Raw genomic sequence first — 24,552 nt, 5'->3', positions numbered from 1 at the left:
GCAGCATCATTTATAAACCCTGGAAAATGGAAGTTTCCAAGCTGTCATAAATAAGGATGGAAGCATTTGCCAAGTCAGAAATTTTGCCAAGTTTGAAATCCACTCAATCCTTACATCTTGGAGCTCAGAACGGAACACCAACCTTTTGGGATTTGTAATCATTTCTTCTCAGCAAAACTTCTTGCTATTTATAAGGAAGTAAAAACAAAGAGCAAAAAATACAAAATGGAAAGTTTCTTAAGAGAAGCTGGGAGTGTTATAGCACATTGAACGCTGAGGAGGTGATGATGGTAAATGGTCTATGTACTGGGATTAGATTCCCATTTAATCAAACAGAGCTGAAAAGTACATGGTGTTCCTATTCCATAAGGGGTGTGTGTGTGTGTGTGTGTGTGTGTGTGTGTGTACGAATTCTTGTGTCCTTTCCTTGCTTGAGCCTCTAGCTCTCCCTCTTGTGCACACACACACATAAATACACAATCTAAGTACACTCCACCCAACCAGTTTGAAAATTTTAAAGTGTGGAAATTAAAGAAAGAACAAAGTCTATTTATGGCTTTTGTCTTGAGTAAAAAGAGAATGGGAAGAAAAGAGAAGAAAATGATTTTTTAAAAAAGATAAAAGGGAAAGTAAAAAAAGAAAACAGATTATAAGGGAAGGGAATACTTTATGCATTTAATCAAGTCAATAATAATTACAGCCACCGAAATGAAGAGCAGAGGTCTGTTAGCTAGCTTAGAACTTTCAGCCTAGAGACACCCAAGGGACAAAGGAAAATTATTGGCCTCAGAGAAGCAATGCCAGAAGCAGGGATTTCATAGGCAGACAAATCTGATACGTGTGCCCTTGGACAAGTAATTTAACTTTCTAAGCCATTGTTCTCTCATATGCAAATTATGGGCAGTAATAGTATCAACATTATAGACGTTACCATTAGGCCCGTAAGGCGAAAGATAGCGTTTTCTTGGTTTGTAGAGGTACTTCCCAGTGCCTAGCCCACTGGCTAACGTATACGCTTGATCTTTGAACAACACAGGTTGGAATGGCTTAGGTCCACTTATACACAAATTTTTTTCAATTAATATATTGGATTTTTTTTGTAGATTTGAAACAATTTGAAAAAATTCACGGATAAACCTTGTAACCTAGAAATATTGAAAAAATTAACAAAAAGTTAAATATGGCATGAATGCATAAAATATATGCAGGTACTAGTCTGTGTATTAACCAACTATTTATGGAATTCGTAAGACTTCTGGTCAAAAGTAAGCTATTGGCCGGGTGCAGTGGCTCATGCTTGTAATCCCAACACTTTGGGAGGCTGAGGCAGGCAGATCACTTGAGGTTGGGAGTTCAAGACCAACCTGGCCAATATGGTGAAACTCCATCTCTACTAAAAATACAAAAATTAGCCAGGTGTGGTGGTGCATGCCTGTAGTCCCAGCTAAGAGGAAGGGTGAAGCAAAAAAATCGCTTAACCCCAGGAGGTGGAGTTTGCAATGAGCCGAGATTGCATCACTGCACTCCAGCATGGGCAACAGAGCGAGACTCAGTCTCAAAAAAATAAAATAAAATAAAAGTTAGCTATCAGTATATAAGTTTTGGGGCAGTCAAAAATTATACTCATATTTTCAACTGTGCAGGATATTGGTGCCCCTAATCCCCACATTGTTAATAAATATTTACTGGAGTTGGAAGAGATTTGGTAGAAGATAAAATGAGATCATATATTAAAGAATATAACATATGTCTCAGGGTTTTGTCAAGAGAAAATAACTCACCCCATATGGTTCAAATGAAGAGATATATTGTAGGGCCACACAGAGAGATGTGGGTGGGATGAAGAAACAAACAGGAAATAGGCACTCAGAGACTGACAAGAGTGGGAAGCCCTTACCACCTCTAGGGATGGAGGTTCAGGAGGGGAGAATAGCTTTGCTGGATCCCAGCAAGAGCTGGAGCCACAGAGGAGGCGCCATTCTGCAGGACTCTAGATAGGGAGGGCTGAGCCTGTTTAAGGCTGGCTCCTCTGCAGGCGGAACACAGCAGACATACCCTGGAATGCCTCCTCTACCTGAGACCTGCCAGTGCTCCCCACTGGTCAGACATCCTGAGAAGCCAGCACGAGACCTGCATGTAATTAGATGGGGCATTCAATTCAACAGCATGGAGTGCAGGGTGATGGAGAGGTAATCAATCAACCTTCCCAAAGGCCAGGAGCCTGGAGTAAATGCAAAGAGGAAAATCTGCCTTGAAAGCAGTTTCTGAAAAGCCTGGAAGCACCCTCAGAGGCTGTGTCCTAGTTCATGTGAAAACCTAGAACTCCCCACAGAAGGTAAAACAGTGCTGGAGACTCTGTACTTTCTACCTGGACTCAAGGGGCTTGAGGTGAAATTGCATGAATTTACCTGAGGCTGAATTAAAATCCTTAAAGCAAACAGCCGTGGCCTATGTTTTTATTTAATAATTCAGCAAGACTGATTACAGCATGATGAGAATTATTAAAAAGAGAAGGAAGTATGGTAAATAAACACAAAAGAGGTTTCTCCTTTCCTCCTTGGCAACAGGATGGAAATTTTAAAAGAGAGAGAGAGAGGGAATTTACTGTTTATTAATTTATGGTCAGGCAGAGCTTTTAATTCAGTAAACACGGGTTCCAGGGCCTTGTAGCGAGTGAGATGGGACCTGACCAAGTGACTGGGAAATTAGAATGTGCCCTTGGCAGTCTCTCTCAATCACTGGCTGCCAGACGGGACATTCGAGGACAGGCGCATCGATGTGACCAAGCTGCTCCAACGCTGCTCTGCCTCTGGGTGTTTGAAAGGCAAGGAACAGGGCAGGCATTTTTCACCACCTTGTTCTGGTGTCTGGATCCTGTTCATGGAGGTGGCAGGATGTGTCCTCAATACCCTTTCCCACCAGGCCCTTTCCGCTCACCAGGAGGTTTCCCTCAAGATCACTCATCAGACAGCAGGGACTACTCCAAAAGAATGGGAAGTACTAAAGTTTGAGAGTGATGAGAAAATTCACCCGAAGGCAATCAAAACCAGCAAATCCATCTTCGGTTACAACGGACAAACCAAACATGCTCTGGGGTTTTCATTAACTAATTAGCACTGAATACAGGCTCAATGCAACTTCTCTTTTTCATAAGGTAAAATTTAAAATGCATGTGCCAGCTTCATAACTGTGCCACATACTTGCAAGTCAAGATCTGCGAGGGATTTGTTCATGGCACAAATACCTGAGGACTCGCTGGGATCAAGGGGTGCCTCTCCAGTGACTTAGGTTAACCTTACAATTCTACTTTGCCACAACAATAACGCAACTGCCAGTGCTAGTGGGAGTGGCCACGAGGCACTTGCATGACCCTAAGACTTACCACCGTCTTTCAAATTGTGCCCTAGGGACCTGGCTGGCCTCACCCTAGCCCCAGCCCAGTTCAAGAGTCCAGTTCACATAGGGAGTACCAGCTTCACAGCCAGCCTGCCTGAACTCAAATCCTGGTGTTAACTTGTTAGCTAGGTAACCTGAAACAAGTCCCTCACTGGCCCCATTCCTCAGTTTCCTAATCTTAAAATATAGGCAAAATTAGCTTTGGCCTCATAAGGTTGTTGGGAGGATCGTGAAGCACTTGGGTGTGAAGTTAATACCTGCTACTTATCACTATCTCTTAGGTCCTGTGGTAGAACTCACTAAAGGATGTGTTAGGAAAGGTGGTGGCAACAGTAAAATTGCCCTAAATTAAGTGCTAGAAAAACATCAATGCCACTGATTTAAAGTGATTTAATGATAAGAAAAAAGCACAAATTATGAAGTACTTTTAAGAACATGAAGTCCTTCCAGCAAAGACAATCATGTGTGGCCTCCTGGAGCTATTACCAGAAATGACTTCAGGAAGGAAAAGAATAATCTAGTTATTCATAACTCATTGCCTGTGAATACTTGTTTCTAAAGCTTGAAGGAACTTGAAACTGTCTTTCCTTTGAAACAATCTTTTGGCCAAGTTGTTATTTACCTTCTTAGCCAAAGGTTTTTAAATAGATAATTCAAAAATTAAAGTTAATGCAGTCTCTGTTGAAATTATAAAAAGAAATCTGTATTCAGTGTAAGATATTCAGTGCCATTTCTCCAAGAATCTGCAAATGACAGACCATCATTCAAATTCATGGAACTATTACGATACTGGCCAAATAAATCAGATCCTTTTATTTCATCAAAATCACACCTGAGGCAGAATAATTGTATGAGAATTGGCTGCATAGAGAGAAGAATTCAAGAATCCTAATAACTCCTGAAACAATTCCAAAGTGGCCTTCACAGCTTGGGCCACACCCAAGATGGCCCAGTGAGTGAAGCTTCCTTTCATTTGGTTTCCATTATTTGCAACCACACAATTTTTTATGACCAAGACATGTAAGTGGGTTTGTAATTCGTGAACATTTACTGAGGTACACTCAATGACCTGCCAATCAGAGCTCCTTTGAAATATTAGTTATTAGCAATACCAAGTGTCCCACTTGCCAGGCAGTAAGCTGAGGGCTTTATCCGAGCCATCTCATTTAACTCTTGTAAGAGTCCCGTGAGGTAAATGTTGTACTCTTCTTATTACCATCATCTCATTCTGCAGAGAAAGAAACTGAAGCATGGAGCAGTGAAAGAGCTTTCCACGATTATATCATTTGTGGGCATAGCTGGGATTCAACCCTACATAGCCTGCAACAAGTGCCTGCCACTCCAAATTATCATATGGTCTTCTGATGTTAGATGTAACCCGTTCTCAGTTCAACAAATAAGGAAGTCCGGGGCTGGGCATGGTGGTACGCCTGTAATCCCAGCACTCCGGGATGCCGAGGCAGGCTGATCATCTGAGATAAGGAGTTTGAGACCTGCCTGACCAACATGGAGAAACCCTTCTCTACTAAAAAAAGAAAGACAAAATTAGCCAGGCGTGGTGGCTCATGCCTGTAATCCCAGCTACTCAGGAGGCTGAGGCAGGAGAATCGCTTGAACCCGGGAGGCGGAGATTGTAGTGAGCTGAGATTGCGCCATTGTTGTCCAGCCTGGGCAACAAGAGCAAAACTCTGTCTCAAAAAAAGAGAGAGAGAGAGAGAGAGAGAGAAGGGAGTTTGGAAAAAGCACAAGTCACTAATACTGAACACTGGGCTTTTAGAAGAAGGGTAGTATACTTGGCCTGATAAAGCATTAGCTCATAATAGATAGTTTTTCCAATCCCTAAGTCCAGTTTAGAGCGAAACCCTTTCGGTGTTAACAGAAGGGGACGGCAGCCTCAAATGAATCAGAGCCTGCAGTCTTACAAAACTTCCTGTTTTCAAAGGGAAAAATGGGGCAGGAACCATGCAGCTGAGCTGAGGAGGGAGACAAAAGGGACATGGAGTGTGGGCACCATGCTAACAGTGAGGGTCTCATGGTATCTTTCCTCTACATCCACCATGTTACCTTCTCTCTCCTTTCAACTACATGTCATTATGTTTCTATGTCCACAAAGTCACTTAGAATAGAGAAACAGAGCATTGAGTATACCCTCTTGTTGTGACCTGAATCATTTCAAGTTTTTAAAATACCAAAGGGCTTTGCTATAGAATTTGAGGTTTTTAAAAAATTCCCATAAGCTTTTTTTTTTTTTTAAGTATTGCCTTTTACCCAATGAAAATATTTCTGATGCAAGAATCAGTCAACAATAAACAGACAATTCATATTGATAGGAATTTTAAAAGTTCTTTTGGGGGGGATAATTTATTACAGAATCTGAAATGTTTGGGACTCCCCTAAAACTCTCAGTGACATTTCTCACACTCACTATTTCTTCTAACATCTTCAGTTCTGAACACAACCAAGGGCACTCAGGCGACAGCACACACTTGAGGAAGTGTGAGGAAGTACACAAGGTCTACAGAGAATGCAAGACACATGGAGATGAATTATCAAACTTTATTGGCTTGTTAAAAATGATTGAATTCAGCAAGTACATTTATGATCTATCCACATTGTTAAAACAGCATTAAAAATAATTTTTTTAAAAAAAGATTATCCATTATTTACAGAAAACGTGGGAAAAATGGCTTTTAAACCTGGAACATTACAGGGAAAAAAAACAGGGCATGAGAATGATCCACAGGCTGCTTCTGGATTATAGCAAATGGTTGAGCATGAAGTGGGTGAAACTCAAGGATTGATCTTTCTTAGGAATCTCTTTTAACTTTGTATTTGTTTATACTTAATTCACAAATGGACTGTCTTACAATAAAGTTGGTAAAAAACAACAACAACAAAAAAACAAAAAACAAACAAACAAACAAACAAACAAAAAACTCTGTTCTTTTATTTGCTTTTCACACATTGTTTTTCCCCATAAAAACCAACTGCAGTCATAGTCAGCAGTTTGGGGTGGGGATTGGTTCAACACAATCTGGGTGTTCATTCATGGCCATGCCAAGGCTACACTGCAATACTAGCCTGAATTAAACTTAGAGTTACCTCACCATCAAAATCAGGTGGCTGGGAAGTTCCTTTATCTCTGAAGACCAAAACTTGAACATGGACTGACTTTAGTAGGAAATTCGCTTCTGCGACAGCCATTTTTATGGAACTTTCCTGGGCTGGGAGTTCTGTTAACCAAATTTAGTCCAGCCGCACCCAGCAGCAAATTCAATTCCTGGTCTGCCCAAGAGAGTCCTTAATCTTCCTATATGCCTTTAGATAAACCTGGCATGGTTTGCAGGTACTACAGGCATGTGAACATAGCAGAACACACTTAATAGAGTGGTTACTTCTGTGCTAATTTCCTTGGAGTCAAGTCAGCTAAGCTGCACAACTCCAGAGGCTCCAGAGACAGACTAGATGTGACTGGCCCTGCCCACATGGCTGGATGCACACACGCTGAAGGATGCTATACTATATGGAATTGCTTGTCCTCAGTCCAGCTTTCCCTCTGTATCTAGAGTCTAGACATCAAAACAAGTTGAAATGAAATTCTAGTGCAGTGAGAAGTTCTAGACAGCTAGCACCAAAACAGGTGGAGGTATTTGTAAATCATACAAAGGAAGAAAGCACAGGTCCTGTGTAGTATCTTGATTCCATTTTGAATAAAACGTTGTATGTGTTCTAATTCTGCAAAACAACCAATGAAACAAAAATAAATTCTCACTTGGTCATGGAGTCAATATAGAATACTAGGGAGAGAGGGGGGAAAAAGTCAGGTGGTCTAAAAGAATAAAGAGAAAAGAAAAGAGAGAAAGCGGGCTTCCCTCCATCACACTCTCTCTTGCACCTGGTGTGAACCTGGTCCCCTGTCTGGAGCTCCTCGAGCTATTTACTCCAAACACCGCTGAATGGGTGTTGTCTCTGCTCTGTCTGAGGAGACCCTCCAAGCCTCAGCCTTTCTGGGTCTAATCCAGGATTACATGGAGAGTGAGAAGCCAAAAGCAAATTCCTGTGTTCTGTGTTGCTGGGTGAAGTTGGGATAGTTTAGTCCTTGTCCTTGCTACATATTTCTGGAAAGAAAACCTAGTGGGTCAGAAATGAAATTAGTCCCTGCTGGGAGACTGGGGGTGAAAACCCCTGAATCAATTCACTCCTTTGTGTGGTGGGATTTTTTTTCCTGTTGTGAAATGAAACTTTCTTAGCCTCAGACTGTTCGTACTTTTGTCATCACAGAGTTGGTGTGTCATGTGATAATAATGGATGCATTTCTCAGTCTGGCTCAGCTGCCTGAGAGGGTTTCTGGAGACCCCCATTGAGCCATGAGTAAATATAATAGGACACTGAACCTGAACCACCTCAAGGGCAACCATGAAAATGGGACATGTACTTTCCCATCTAAACCTGGCAGCATCTGACTAGGCCAAGAGACATGAGCACTGCTGAAAAGAAATTTGCGTCAGACATAACAGAGGGAAGGATTTGCTAAGATGTCTCTGGCTACACGGGCATAGGACCAAATAGGGAATGGGTTGAGGGGAGACATTGGTGCAGAGTTTGGCCAAGGGGAGACAGCTGAGGGTTACAGTGAGGTGGGAATTATAGAAGAGGAGCAAAGGTAACTGACATGTTCCAGATAACTGGGTTGTTAAATTCAGTTTCTTAGCTTGTGGTAACAAAGCCCTCGATGGCAATGTCAGAAAGAAAGAAAAATAAATTTGCAAAGGAAAGACAGAAGGATACAGTGAAAGAATAATAATCATGTTTTAAGATTAAGGTAACAAACTGGCAGTCCACAGACTTTTGTTGGCTTACCAAATGTTTTAAAAATAACTGAGCCAATTTTTTAACAATAGGGACATTTCACACAAAATCCAGGTTTCATGTTTCTGCTAAAAAAATCACAAGATTTGGAAACCTGGGTTCCTATTCCGTGGGGCACACTTGGCCACAGCTAGGAACAGTGGACCCTCTGGAAGGGCAGGCATCAGCTCACCCAGACCATTCTGTTCATTTAGGAGACCTGCCTGGCACTTAAGTGCCAGAACCTTCAGTTGGAGAGTGACAGACCCAATTTCAGCAAAAATGCTGCCTCTCTTTTTCTAATGCTGAAAAAATACAACACATGCCATTAGGAAGCTCTAAAAAGCACATTTCTTATGAGGGACATAAAAAGCAAAATGATGGGGTCAGGAGCTCTGGCTCACACCTGTAATCCTAGCACTTTCGGAGGGTGAAGCAGACAGATCATGAGGTCAGGAGATCAAGACCTGATCTTTTCTATTTACTAAAAATACAAAAATTAACCAGGTGTGGTGGTGCATGCCTGTAGTCTCAGCTACTAGGGAGGCTGAGCAGGAGAATTACTTGAACCCAGGAGGCAGAGGTTGCAGTGAGCTGAGATCGTACCACTGCACTCCAGCCTAGGTGACAGAGTAAGACTCCATCTCAAAAATAAATAAATAAATAAATAAGATGAAAAGGGGTGGTTTAGAGTATAGAAAAGAGAAGCTATGTTACTGATTGTGATCTTTAGGGATTAAAAGAAAGATAAGAACACCAGAACCATATGAAACAATTTTCTAATAGCCTGCTGTTTTCATCGTTTCCTAGGAGATGTCAACTGATCCTTGATATATTAAATTGCCTTATCTGTCCATTTCTTTCCATTTTAAAACAAAAATCTATCTTTCAATACTTCTAGCTGTTGGGTACAAATATTCTTTTTTTTTTCCTTTCGGATCTGAGAAACTTTAAAATAGTTCTTAAACAATCCATCACCTTTTTTATGGCTCCATGTAATAACATAAAAGCTTTAAAAAAAAATTTTTTTTTTGCACCAAATGGCCGATTCTTAAGAACCTTTGCCATACTGAGCTCCCGTCTGGCTCACAGCTTGAATTTCATTTTTCTTTCAGGGGTCAGGATTTCTGCTATTAGCTGGCCTCTTTGTAAATCAACACCTTTGGGAAAGTTCGAAATCTAAGTAACGACAGAAACTGTCATTTAGCAGCGAACAAGAAAATGGGAATTCAGAAAATATTCAGGCCTACCCACACTGAGGGCCAGCTGCCCTTACACTCAAATGGAGTTAGGAAGAAAACTTAAGAACTGGCAGCATGTTTCTGCTTTTGAGAAACTGCCCCTCTTTAAGGCATGGGTATGGAGTAGCCAAGTTAAATGTTGCAGTCCATAGGATTCTGTGAAAGGTCTGCATCAAGCAATAGCATATTTAGTGGCTAATGTAAAAGATACAGTATAAAACATTCATTATGGATATCCTTTGTATATCAGTGGTGACTAAATGGATCCTGGTTTATTAAGATTAATGCCTTGGTTTACACAAGATTCAAACAATGTTTCTGACCATGTTAGACTGGTTAAAAATCTATAGAACATTAAAGCTAAATTGCAACATTTGTGCAACTATTTTTTTAAAAAAATTTAAAAACATCAATGTTTCTAATCCAGCTATGGCATCTGTGTGCACGTCTAACAGTCAGAGCTGATTGTGTTTTCAAACAAAATGCTTCAGGCCTGGCTCTGAAGTCCTCCTGACAAAAAAGGAGCAGGGTGGGGTGGGGTGGGGATAGCCAATCCTCTCTTCAGGACAAGGAGACTGCCTGGCACAGACTGAACAAAGCATACGAAGGCCACTATGATGCTAAAGTGAATGAAACAGGTGTCCATGGGTCAGACTCGGGGAATGCAGAAATCTGTAGCACTAAGGCTGCCCTCTCAGCAATGAAGAAGGACATTATAAAGCACATATTCATTAGCAACCTGCCACCTCTTTGCTGCTGGGGTCAGGACAAGCTTTCCTACCCATGAAAACCCAGCAGTATGGCGGTATGTTGTAGGGGGACTATCTTTCTTAGAATCTCCTCTCCTGCTCACAGCGGGCCAGCCATTCTGCTCCCGGGTCTTTTCAGAGTAGAAAAGCTGCAGTTCTGTAATGCAAACAGCATGAGATACTGTGGCCTTCTCACTCAACAGACTTCTAAAAAGCAGGTGGATCACAGAGGGCAAATAAAAAAGGGCAAGGTTGTAATTTCACCATATGCATATATTCCACTCTTAGTTATTCTGAAATTGACTATGCCTAACCTAAATCTATAGCCCCAACCAAACAGCTGCTGCTGCTTGTTCTGGTTTTTCTTCTTCTTTTGAAATGTTTTTTGTTTATTTGTTTTGTTTTGCTGGCTGAGGAACTTTAAGGCAATCCTCAACATTGTTTGACTCTCAGACCTAAGCTAAACATCTGGACCTTTATTGACAGTAAAGGAAATATCCTTTTAATAACACCACCAAGTCCCCAAAGTGATGGTAGATATGCCCTTAACTTTTTTAGTCACTGTGTTACAGATGAAAACGTCAAACCTTCTGAATTCAGTGCTGATTAGAGTACAGGAAATCATACTAAAATATGTGTTACATGTAGATTAGACTATTTAGTGTGCACTTAGACCTGTTCCCAACTTAATTTTTTTTTTTAACTTTGCAGGTCAACTTTAAAAAACAGAAGCAATTAAGTCAATAAATGTCCAGTAGGGTCAAAAAGCATGCTTTTCAGAAGAGAAGCACAATCCAATGGGATATCATTTCAGTTTTGTATTTGAACTACCGTAAGAAGAGAAGCATTAATTTAACATGTTTTCTTGAGGTGCCGCTTAGCTGCCTGAGAGTTGCCTCTGCATTGGTGTTCCCCAATCACAGCTTACAATACATGCAGGCTTCATATAGTACATCCTCCAAACACCACCCACATCTACCAGATAACCCCAGATAAGCAGCACTTCCCGGGATAAGCCAACAGCAGTCCCAAGAGTCCAGCTTACAGGGCAGCATCAACCAACAAGCACCACAGCCCCTTTCTCTGTCTTTTCCTTTATTTCAGCTACCCATCCAGTGGGATCTTATGAAACAAAACAAAACCTAAAAGAAACACAAAATAAAACATAAGTCATGCTCAAAAGAAAAAATCAATGAAAATTAACATACAAGTACAATAACTTTCAAATGAACATAATAAATAAACATAAAAAATGAGAGACAACATGGAATATACTTTAAAACATACAGCAATATATAATAACAGAACAGAAATTGGGGAAAATGTGCATCTCATTATCGAGCAACTTAGTTTTAAACTTAAAACTGATTTTACATGGTACATGAAACAAGGGAAAGAAATGCAAAGAATTTCTGCATACAGCTCCACCCACAACTGTATCAGCTGTTAGCAGCTTACTTTAAGGAGGAAAAAATTCTGTGTACACAGATGACCCTTGAAGAATTTTGACATATAGGTTGATGCAAAAGTAATAACAGCTTTGGCCATTGAATGTAATGGCCAAAACCGTGATTACTTTTGCACCAACCTAATATTGCTCTTTATGGGTAGGGGAATTAGTTTCAAGAATACCTATCTACTCAAATCCTGATTTTCTTTCCCCAGCTAATTTTAGCAAATTATTTCTAAAAGAACTGATTTACTTAGCAACTGGCTCAGAGAACTGGCTAACTTTAACTGGTGAAACACAGGACAATGTAAATTAGATTCTTTTCCAAGAATCCTTATATAAAATAATTAATTAGTTCCCAACTTTAAGTATTACAGCAAATATATGACACATGTGGAGATGTAATATTTATTATATAACATGTAATATATAACATACAACATGCAGTATATTGTATATGTATGTATTATATCTATAAGACATATAGCAAATGTCTATATTATATATAATATATAAATAATATAATGTATGATACCTAACATAATCCTACAAACATTTATTAAGCACCAACCAAACAGAAGACACTGTAATAGATATTACAAAAATAAAGAAAATACAGTTCCTTGACCTCAAATATTTCATTACCCCACAGATGGAGAAAGATGAGTAAATAATTTGCTCAGTAAATGACAATGAATCTACTTTGTGCCAGGTTCTCTTCTTAGCACTGTGCCCAAACTATTCTTTTTAAATTTCACAATAACCCTATGAGATAAGTTCTACTATTGTGACCTCTTTACTGTGAGGAAACTAAGACCCAGAGAGTGGAGCAGCTTGCCCAAGGTCCGACAGCTAGTGTGTCATGAAGCTCAGATTCCAACTCAGAAACTCGATTCCATAGCCAGTCTACCAGGACAAAGTGCAAGAAGGAGACAGTGAGCTTTCAGTGAACTTGTCAATGGAAACCCAGTGGAACAGGGAAGGTTCTAGTACACATAATTCTGTGTTTAGTTTGCATGAATCTTTATTAGATCCATAAATGACAAAATAGACAATGTCATAATAGAAATCTCCAAGACATTTTCAAGTTCAACTTTGGAAGGCGTCTCTAGGCCCAACCCTGCAGACTCTCCATCTTCCTCCACCTGGTGTCTGGTCTGCCAAGTGCTGGTGTCATCTGCCTCCAGAACTGTAACTACCACCACCAATCTGTGTCATCATTTACAACAATGCTAAAAGAGTCCACGGAGCTTAATTTCCATGGCATTTCTCTTTCCCGCCCTTCCAAAAGAACTCAGTACAGATGCCAAACATCATTTACGGATTTAATCACCCACAAAGCCCTAAGAATTTAGGAAGTACTCAGTGGCGCTGATTAATTCTCCTTCATAACTCTCTCCAGTGTCCTTCTAAAAGTTTCGCCTCCAGGCTAACAGAAGCTGAGCTAGTTTAAGAGTGCACTATGGCACGGAGAATAAGCATGCCAAATTAACAAATCAAACTTCTTAGGTTTTAAGAGGGTGGAGCTCAAATTCTTTCCCACTGAAACGATGTGAGAGTTAATATAAGGATGTCAACGTTGTCAATAAAAACATGAGAAACTTAGTGATACAGACAGCATGAACCTAGAATAAAAAATTTGTTGACTCCATCACGCAACGATTAAACTGCTGGTATAAAGCCTTATTTCCAATGGGTTTATGGCACAGGAACTCCAAGAGTTTACTAATCCCAGCAGGTTTACAGCAGGAACTTAACCAGGCTTCTCTTTCTTGTTTCTATTTGCCGTTTTCCTGCCACAAGCCCCTCCAGGCTCACTAATTATTACAGTTAGAAAACACAGCTAACTTTGCTAGATGACAGTTCTACTGCACTATTGCCACTCATTCAGGATGTAACAGTGTCCCTCTACAACCTTCTTGTGCTTGCCTTTTGTGATCCATCCTTCCCAAAGAAGTAGATCTCAGCTCCACACACCCATGCAATAAAAACAAGTGAAGCCGCCATAAAAACACATACGGTATTTTTCTTCTGAGAAAAAGCCAGCCTGTTACAATTGTAAGCAATATGCATTCAAACTGCCACTTCCACCACCCTTCACCTCAAAGAAGGCAAGTCATCCTACTCTTTCATACCCTTGATCTTCCCTTACTGTGGATAGACTAAAGATAGTTCACCACATATTGAAAAATTAATTTGATGTCAAGAGAGATTGATAGCAAAATTCAATCCAGGCCCCAATTTGCTTACCAATATCTCGTAACTTTTGCCCTCTCATATTATAAAAAACTCAAAGGACCAAAAAATGATATAAAACAATAGAAGATTATTTTCTCCTAGTGAGGGGGAAAGTTTTTAGACCACAACAAATGGCTGAACATCTTGTGGGTTTAGCAGCCAAACGAGCTGTCTAGCTTATGAGCCTGAAATATAGATATTTTGACAATGTGACATTCTGAAGCATTTGTAGCATTCCGATGGTGCATGGTAGTTACCGTGAGACCAGCTCCTTTACCAAAAACAGCTTTAGAGAAACTTCGTCACCATTGCACACACTAAATGAGCTATACAGGAACAAGGATAAAGCAGGTGCTAGGTGAGAAATGGGATGTAAAGTTGAAAGCAGAGAAGGAAGAAACCGGACATGGCCTAAAACTCAATCTCTGCTATTTGCTGATTTAGGATCTACTCATTGACCTTTTCAAAGGGAAAGATGGGGAAAAGAAGGGAGTCGAAGGACAGTGAAGTGCTCTGCTTTTTTATCATTGGCTCACAACTCATTTAAATTTATTTACATTCAAACATGCACACATTTTCCTCCTATTACTCAGAAGCAATCAGCCATAAAATGGCAAGGATCTGCAGTACATTTAAATTAACAGCAATTTATCTGGAGCAAAAAGGAAAACTGCTGAGCCCAAAGGAAGCGGAGAGAACGGAAGAAAGATGCAGCTGCTATCTAAAAAAGCAAATCTTATCACATTTGTCATGGGGAGAGTTCAAGCAGAAAACTGCCAGCTTGAGCATCTGCGTGGCATGGTGCCATTGGAGATGATCTGGTGGATAGGGCACCAGGGTAGCAGCTCACCTTCATTGGAAAGCAAAGCAAATGCCTTTTAAGTCTTCTGGTAAATGTTTACTAGGTACAATAAAATAATAAACTCCCATGTTTTCGTAATATCAGGTGTCTAGAATACAGTGGGTTCAAAAAGCTTTCCATCACAACGTGACATGTGAGCAAGGTACAACTGTGATTTACTTCAGTATCTAGGCTTAAACATCAATTGTCCTAATTTGATATTTGTGGAGCACTTAAGATCTCTTGGTTGCTGCACCAACTATTCCTTGCTGTTGTTGATTTTTCTATTTTATAGATAACTCACTCAACTCACATGGTGGATATGAAGTGTCCAAGGTCACCCAAGAATGAGTGAGAGAGCTGAAATCTAAACCTCAGAGCATTGGAACTGTCAGTCCCTTTTTGACAAAGGTGTCATCTGCATCTGCAGCAGAAATCTCCCAATATATAAGTTTAGGTCCTGGTCCTGGTCCTTTCTTCTCTGTGCTCCATCCAGAAGTTGCTTAAACATCTCTAAAACACCTCTTTTGCATCCCAAGGGTGTACTCTGTCCACATACTATCCCTTCTCCTGAGATCTCCTTCCACCAAATGAGATCTCCTTTGAGAAGCTCAGACTATTCTTCAAGGCCCAGTGCAAAAGCCTTTTCCTGCAAGTGCCTGCTTCACACTATGCTAAACTTCTGAAGCATTCACTTCTACTCATGGACCTTATTTTGCACCTTTTATTTTATTTATTTATTTATTTATTTCGAGACAGAGTCCCACTCTGTCACCCAGGCTGGAGTGCAATGGCACAGTCTCGGGTCACTGCAACCTCTGACTCCTGGGTTTAAGCAATTCTCTTGCCTCAGCCTCCCGAGTAGCGGGGATTGTAGGTGACCACCACCATGCCCAGGTAATTTTTTTTTTTTGTATTTTTAGTAGAGACAGAGTTTCTCCATGTTGGTCAGGCTGATCTGAAATTCCTGACTTCAGGTGATCCACCCACCTTGGCCTTCCAAAGCGTTGGGATTACAGGCATGAGCCACCGTGCCCAGCCTGCACCTTTTAAAATTTGTGCTTATTTTCTTTTGATTTCATTCCATCTCAGACTGTATCCCACAGGAAGACAGAGGGCATGTCTATACATTTTCTATGCTCAGCACTGCCTCATACAAATACCAAGAGCTGAAGGCATTTTTGGTTTTGTAATAGTAAGGTCTAGAGTTTGAGGTTTATTTTTTAGTCTGTTTTCTGTGGCTTATAGCAGAATATCTGAAACTAGGTAATTTATAAAGAAAGGGAATTTATTTTTACAGTTATAGAGGTTGAGAAGTCTAAGGTCCAGGGGCTATACCTTGTGAGGGCCTTCTTGCTGGTGGGAACTTTCTGCAGAGTTTAGCGGTAGTACAGGGCATGACATGCCCAGGAGGCTGAGTGTGCTAGTACAGCTGTCTCTTACTCTTTGTATAGAGCCACCAGTCCCACTCCTGTGACAACCCATTAATCCATTGATCCATGAATGAACCATCCATTCGTGAGGGCAGAAGTCTTGTAACCCAATTATTTCTTAAAGGTCTCATCTCTCAATACTCTCACATTGGGAGTTAAGTTTCAACAAGAATTTCAGAGGAGACAAACATTCAAACCATTGCAAATTTCAGTGTTCTCAATAACCCAACTGAATTCAGGAAGAAGGAAGGATGCAACACAACGCAGGATCTACTGCTTCTCATTGGCAACTGGGTTAATCCAGGCACTTTAAAGCATCCAGTATGTAATCACATTTTTCTCAGTACAGTGAAGGCTACAGAGTTAGACACGTGGACGCCCAGTGAGTACTTCCTGGAGCATTTTAAGCTCCTGGGGAAAAGGTGCTAGACTTGGTTTATTCTAATTCTCACTTTGATCAAAATTACAGTAGTGTATGTGGGACAAAGGAAAAAAACAGTGGTCCATTTATTATCTGGAGGTAAAAACCTAAAATTATTGAGGATGGCCAGGAAGGCTTTTAAAGGAAAAGCTCTGGTTTGATGTAGCAAAATGAAGTTTCGTCATGAGCTAAAAATGAAAGTAGAACACACACTTGGCAAAGCTAGATTTCATAGGAAAGCCAAAATTATTGCACAAGTAAAACTCAACGATTCTTAGGAGGATGTGCTCTAATCAGCAGATCCTGATGACAAGTGTCCGAGGACTCAACAACTACTATTTCAGAGACTTCACAGAGGATAGGGAGTACATCCGAAGATTGACACCATTGCCCCATCCACAGAATCACCTACAATTGTTTCAAGTGGAGTAGAGAAAAAGAAAGATGGATTTGTGGTTTGAGAGGAACTCAGATGCTCAAAAGGCTTCACTACTACCACATGGGGACACCCAAATTAATCTATTGGTCTTCTGGGATGTGACTAGCCTGCTGTCTTATTTCAATAAACATATATTGCCAAATCTATAGGGTAGATACTTGTAGAGTGAAATGATATTTTCTTAAAGCTGTCAAGCACAATTTTAAGTCTAGAGAGGTTTATCAGTGATTCAAATAATCAGTACAGATGAGCATGGAAGTATAAATGTCATTATAGAAGAGTATGCACTTGCTGCAGCTACCATAGATCTTGTACCTAAATTTATTTCCATCAAAATATTCTAGCCAGTTCTTGATAGTCTATGAAGCCAGAATGCTGAAACCCTACAGAGTCCAAACAAAAGGTTAATGATATAAATCCATTACCCAATCAACCTATAACTACATAAAATCTGCAAGAACCTCAGATACACACAATGTGAGGTGTTTGACTCTGCCCAATTTTGGATGAAACTGCAGGCCATTGATGAAAGTGGATCTGGGATTAATGTGTACAAAGTAAATAATGTACAACAAAATACATAAGAGAAAAAAAAAACACACCTAGGTCAGCCAGTACCTGTGTGAGCATGACGATAATGACTATGTGAAAGATGAAACTCAGGAGACAGAAGAGGAAGAGGAGGAAAAGAAGTTGTTTATTTTTTAAAGTTGTTACTATTGATGCACTTCAGACCCCTCAAGCATGTATAGAGAGTGAACACAATTAATGGAAGAGTAAAAATAGAGATAATGAGCCTCCAAAACAGGATTATAAATCCAGGTCCAAGTTGAAGCTGACCCTAGAAGAGAGTAGATGAAAATAAACTTTGTCATGAAGCCACACTTTTTCATTATGCATCCCAAGCAATACTTCAGAAATGGAGTTTGGAGTTCTTTAACATTTAGGATTCTTGTTAAGATAGCAACAATCTGGGGGCTTTTGTATGGCCAATGTCTCTGCCTATTGCTGAAAGTCCCATAAGTCAAATCCACCAGCAGTCCCAATTAAACTAAAGACGGTCAGACAAATTATCCTCACTTGAATACAGGTACCTGAAAAATCCCGTCTCTATTTAAATTAGCTAAGAGTGAAAGGTAATGAAACCTCAGCTAACCACCAAGTATTCGGGAATGTGAAACATACATATGTGGGATTGATAATCCCCATGAACTGACTACAATAAACATGAATTACCCAACTCTGCCTGAGAGTGGGACGGAATGCAAGGCCTGGGTTCCATCTGGCCAGGGACTTCTTGGAAGGTAGGCTAACATCCTATGATATGGAGACCGGAAGGTAAAACTGCTGAAGTCCTCATTCTGAGGACTAAACTATGGCTTTTCAAGAAACCTAGATCAAGGGGTCACCCCCAGACCCAAGGATCCTTCTCCCCATGTGCTGCTGCCTCATGACCTCTTCCTCACTGCCCACCCCCGCAAGCGAGGACATTAACAGCCCACTGCCCAGGGTCCTGTTCCCAGACCAGGGTGGGGCTGCACATCTGCTTCTGAGGCTGCTGCAGGCAGATATGTGACCCTCAGCGGGAGGGTGGCCAGACAGTAGGCAGCTTCTGGGCTTCAAAGATGCTTCTCTGGCCTCAGCTTTTTACCAAGGAAATGGATGTGTCTAAACTTGAAAACAGAGGATTAATATGAGGAAGGAAGAAGGTTCTTTACCCAGACATCACCTTTTTCTCTAGTGCCTTTTCCCAAGAGCAACCATTAGTAGAACTTCCATCAGCCCAGATATTACCTAGCTATAGTGAGAACTAAAATGTGCCTCTCCTCCACAGCAGGGTGGGCACAGACTCATTTGGCACTCTATTGGTATCTGGGGAAGGTCAGGTTGAAATGATGATCATCCTGCTCTTTGTCAGTCCACCTGGGGAATTAATTGACACTTCTCTGTAAGAGAAATCGAAAGTCCCAGATCAGATCCTAGGAAGCATATCCAACTTAAACCCCAGTGATTGTGTCTTATCACAGCAAGGTTTATAAGGCAGATCCTGAATTGTTCATCAGTCTTCAAGAGAACCCACTCATTCACGTCATGAACACAGAATCCACGCTCCTAAAGCTTTTCCACATCTGGTGGTACCCCTCAGGATACTGGCAACAGCCGATCACTATGCACGCTCCTTAAGCTTAGCAGGTGACTCATTTCAAAAGGCCCCATTAAAACAGGGAGCTTACTCTATCTGAAAGCAGATTCTCAATAGGAAACTTGAAAAGTGCAAAGCCAATCCCAGGGTCACAGCCTTATATACGTTCCGACTGAGGCAGCCAACAGAAACCCCGACTTGAGTTAAATTAACCCCACAGTTCTAGAAGCCTCTGCTGTCAGGGACATTTTTATTTGCTCAAAGAGCTCATTTTGCAATAAGCCCATGCTGCTAAGTCAATCCACCTCACTGTCTTTCCTAATGCTTAACAATGTCTTACAGTAGTGGGGCGTGTGCCAACCTCAGTGGTTTCACAGAGCAACACCTCTTTCTGAAGGATTCTCTCTTCTCCTTGACACCTTTATGTTGGAGCACGGCAAGTCCCTTCATAATTCTTTGGTTCAAGTAGAATTTATATATAAAGAAAACCCTGGATTGTAAAGGGCATAATTTTTTACATATACACACCAGATTTCACAGTTTATTTTTCTTTTTAAATAAACTATGGAGGGCCAGTTATGGCATTCCAAATATAACAGCTTGGTTAGAAATTATGGTGACCATGCTAAAAATCCACCAGACCCAAGACACTGGAAAAAAAATGCATTTTAGATTTTTTAAAATAAAAATTTAATGTACCCAAAACATCTGACATTATTTTAAGAAATGTTTTCCAAAGCTTACAGGAAGTAGTTTGCTAAGTCAAAGTGATTAAAAGGAAAAGGCGATTTATTTCATAACCCTATGCAAATTCTTAGTTTAAAAAAGGAATCGTCATCTCCATAAAGAACAAGAAGCTTTGAAAAACATGTGATGGACAAATGCATTTCTTTGTGTGAAAGCAGTAAAAAAATTTAAAATGTCACATAGATGAAAAGACAGTGTAATTACATGTGTACAGCAGGAATGACTGGATTATACATTAATTTTCCTTTCATTTGTCACAATTATGGCCATTTACCATCCATCATTCTGTACAAAATCTCAGAACTAAACAGAAGCTCTTCAACTGATGACGGGATTATGTCCCATTAAACCTATCATGAGTTGAAAATACAGTAAGTTGAAAACGTATTTAATGCACCTAGCCTACCAAACATCATAGCTTAGCCTGGCGTACCATAAACTTGCTCAGGCACTTACATTTGCCTACAATTGGGCAAAATCACCCAGCAATACAAAACCCTGTAGAGTCTCAATTGTTTGCCCTCCCGATCCTGTGGCTGACTGAGAGATGTGGCTTGCCTCCCCTGCTCAGCATCACGGGAGAATACCGAACCATTTTCTTCTGAATGCTTACTTACCACTGCTGCACCATCATGAAGTTTAAAAATTCTTAGCTGAACCATCCTAAGTCAGGGACTGTCTGTACTTACTGGTACCACTGGAATTAGAATTTCTAAAAGTACAGTCACTCCACACATTTATCTTCCTTGCAAATTGTGTGCCAAAGCATTCATTTCAACAGTGATGCCTGAAAGGAAGCCACCTAGCTGCTGGTTAGACAGCAAGAAGAAGTCTAAAATCAGAAACATCTGTTTGGTTCCTGTCCCTTTCCCTCCTGAGTTGTGTCATGCTGGCCCAGTGAGGGGACCTCTCTGAACCTCAGTTATCCAACTTTACAATAGAGATAAAAAAGACCTAACAGATTTTGATAACCAGACTCAGGCGAGTACTTAGTGCTTTCCATCTTTCCATTCATAGGCACGGGCAGTGAACACCAACCCTGCCTGCAGTAGCTCAGCAGCCACTGCAAATGATCCCATCAATTGCATTGTAGATCATGGGCTGAAATAGAATCTTTGTCACTAGTTATGAAGAAAAAGTCACGGAAAGGAGCTTTGCTCAAAAATTCCAATCCCCTTAGAAAAGAGTGGCCTAAAAATTCCAATTTCCTCCTGGAAAAGGGTGGCCCAAACTGAAAGTTAGAAGCCTTTAGGTTCCTGGAGGAGGGCTCCAGAACCACAGCTTGAGAGACCTACAGGGTGGCCTCGTGCCCTCTTGCACCCCCTCGGGAGGTAAGATGTCCTTCCAGCCAAACGGTGAGTGCTGGCTGCTGATACCACTCTGTCTGAATGCTAGCAAGTGCCAGCGATTTCACACCCATGGTGGAAAATATCCAAGAACTATTCCATGGCTTTAGTTCCAATTCTAGGACCACAAGGAAATATTTCGCAAAATGATTTTGCCTCTATCCTGAACTGAATCTACATTCCTCACCTGAGGAATACATAGACACATAGGTGGTAATTAAAAAAACTACATCTTGGCTGGGCTTGGTGGCTCATGCCTATAATCCCAGCACTTTGGGAGGCTGAGGCAGGCAGATCACCTGAGGTCAGGAGTTCAAGACCAGCCTGGCCAACGTGGTAAAATCCTATCGCTACAAAAATTAGCCAGGTGTGATGTGGGTACCTGTAATCCCAGCTACTTGAGAGGCTGAGGCCAGGAAAATCGCAAGGCGGGCAGATCACCTGAGGTCAGGAGTTCAAGACCAGCCTGGCCAACGTGGTAAAATCCTATCACTACAAAAACTGGCCAGGTGTGATGTGGGTACCTGTAATCCCAGCTACTTGAGAGGCTGAGGCCAGGAAAATCGCTTGAACCTGGGAGGCAGAGGTTGCAGTGAGTCAAGATCACGCCACTGCTCTCCAGCCTGGGCAACAGAGCAAGAGATTCCATCTCAAAACACACAAACACACACACAACATCTTGATAGGCTTCAGCTTCCAGTTGTTTTAGACACCAGAACTAGCTATCCAAAAGCAAGAGGAGTGCCTCCAGGAACATGTCCTCTCTAACCAGACTTGCTTCTCAGACAGCGCCTGTTTCCCCTTAGCTAGCATCTTCCAGCAGCAGCTAAATGAACCAAACCCTAACTAAATTTAACTGGCTAATTGCACCTAAATTACAGTCACAAAGCCCCTTCAGAAGATTCAGTCAGTTTCTTGAGGGAGAAAGTAAATGTTTTACTATATAATTATAAACGTAATTAACATAAAATAAATTAATTAGGGACTTGCGTTGGTAATGAACACCATGGTTTAGATGTTTATTGCTGTATTTTCCAGGGGAAGCTAAACCTTGAAAAGTGGGCTAACTTGTTCTTTAAGCCTAACTTCATCTCACCTCTCCCACCCCCAACTGAACTGTTAGATTTCATATTTATATTCAGTAGAATGGCATGGAATATTAATTCTTCTATGCCAGAGATCATTCTCATAGCAAGAAACGATAGTGAAAATGTCCTCTCATGCTGGACATCAAAAATTCCATAGAATTCAAATGAAAATAATTTATATACTAATCTCTAGGAAAAAAATCCCCATCCTAAACCCTTATAGCTACGATAGTTCCTAGCTGGCAGTTCGCTGAAATAACAGATGATTATCTAAAGCAATAATTTCCATTTCCCAGAATATAATGACAAAAACTCACCTAGAGCTGAAATAACCATCTGCCACAGATTGTTCCACATCGGTTGTTTGCTTGTTTGTTTTTTAATTCTCAGAAAGAATTCAAAAATGATATTGGCAAAGAAAGATGATTTCACAAAAAAATGACCCAGTTTTCAACCTGCATTGCCACTATCAACCTAATTTTATTTTATCTGACTTAGGAGAACAGCAGGCTGAGGAAAGGGGCCTTAAAGCATGACCTTGAAGACACAGAGTAGATCTTTGGTGAATAAAAGTCTTGTTCTAATTTTCAAGTGTCATAGTTTCTAGGAATGCCAACCTGCATCTTCCATACCTGTTTTTCCCCTTGATTGCTCTGAAGATGGAGAACAGCCACTATGCCTGATCCACTGAGAGGTACAAATTGTGGTTGACAGAATGGGCCCTCGAGGTGGAATACCCAAATGACTGTGTGACTGTGGGCAAGCTGCCTCAGTTTCCTTGCCTATGAAATGGAGCTAATGATAATACTTAATATGGGGCTAATGTGCAGATTAAATAAGCATATATATATATATATATATATATATATATATATACACACACACACACACATACAGAGAGAAAGTGAGAGAGAGCACATACTTAGAAGTATCTGGCATGTAGTAGGCGTTCAGTAAATATCAGCTGTTTCCTTTATCTGCAGACCTAGGTCTCAGCTTTTGTTCCTGACGTGGCAAATGCTTTATATGTCACAAAGAGCTGCAAATGTATGAAACAGATCTACTTTGTTAGGACACACTGGTCAACATATGCACCAAACAGAAGACAATTCAGGTTGAGATTGTAAAAACAAATAATCACCTGTATCAGATCAGAAATAAGCTGTCTCATCACTGAATCAGGAAATGTTTGTGAGGAAAGAAAATTTGGAGAACTTATAGCCCATTTTCTTCAGTCAATATCACCCTTTCACTTGGGAAATAAGTAAGGTAAGTTTCTGAGTGCTTCAGTAACTTGGCTTGGCACACGGCCAGCCAAGGGCAGACTCAGCATCCCTGTCATTGTGTCAGCAACACTCAGTGTTAGGATGAAATACAATATGGTGAGATCATCTTTCATGACAGGCTAAAGCTGAAGACAGAAATGGAACCCACTGTTTTGATATGAAAGTAAATACCCCTCCTATGGTCTGAATGTTTGTGTCCCCCTAAAATTAATATGCTGAAAACTAATCTCCAGTGTGATGATATTAACAGGTGGGGCATTTGGGAGGTATAATAACTAGGTCATGAGGGTGGAGCCCTCATGAATGAAATTAGTGTCCTTACAAAAGAGGCCCAAGGGAGCTCAGGCACTCCTTCCACCCAATGAAGACACAAGGAGAAGGTGTCATCTATGAACCAGAAAAGGGGCCCTCACCTGACACTGAAGCTGCTAGAACCTTGATCCTGGACTTCTCAGCCTCCAGGACTATGAGAAATAAATTTCTGTTGTTTATAAAGCATCCAGTCTGTGGTATTTTGTTACAGCAGCCAGATTAAGACAGTCCCAGTGGCTCATATCCAGGAGTCCTGAATACACTACTGCTAAATTACTCACATATTTTATTTTATTATTATTATTATTATATGTTATTTTACTTAAACATTAAAGTAATTTCCACATGGAAAAGAAGAGGGATCCAGTTACTGCTTTCATGGAATCCCCCATGACTGGTGATGCAGGTATGGGCAAACGTTTTCTCTAAAGAGCCAAATAGTAAATAATTTTCAAATTTGCAGGTCGTTCAGTTTCTGCCACAATGGTTTATTCTGCCATTGTAGTATGAAAGCAATGTAGACAACATGTGAGAAATGAGTCAGCATATTCCAGTAAAACTTAAATGTATAAAA

The 24,552-nt window shown here is 40.7% G+C and overlaps 1 protein-coding gene across 9 annotated transcripts in view; it reads right to left on the bottom strand.

Moving 5' to 3' along the window:
• The window catches only part of NTRK2 (neurotrophic receptor tyrosine kinase 2), a 352,403-nt gene that overhangs the window by 202,611 nt on the left and 125,240 nt on the right, over window positions 1–24,552 (bottom strand). The window contains exon 12 of one of the 9 annotated variants that reach the window (XM_010351857.3): window positions 5,939–11,376. The exons of the other annotated variants lie outside the window; for them this stretch is intronic. Coding sequence (XP_010350159.1) covers window positions 11,339–11,376 — 38 coding nt within the window. The 3' untranslated portion in view covers window positions 5,939–11,338. Of the gene's footprint in view, window positions 1–5,938; window positions 11,377–24,552 lie in introns of those variants that run through there. 9 annotated transcript variants of the gene reach the window in all.

The sequence above is a fragment of the Saimiri boliviensis genome, chromosome 2 (assembly GCF_048565385.1).
Source record: "Saimiri boliviensis isolate mSaiBol1 chromosome 2, mSaiBol1.pri, whole genome shotgun sequence".
NCBI classification, from domain to species: Eukaryota; Metazoa; Chordata; class Mammalia; order Primates; family Cebidae; genus Saimiri; species Saimiri boliviensis.
Note: the sequence above shows the minus strand (reverse complement) of the source record. Positions and strands in the feature narration are given on the sequence as shown.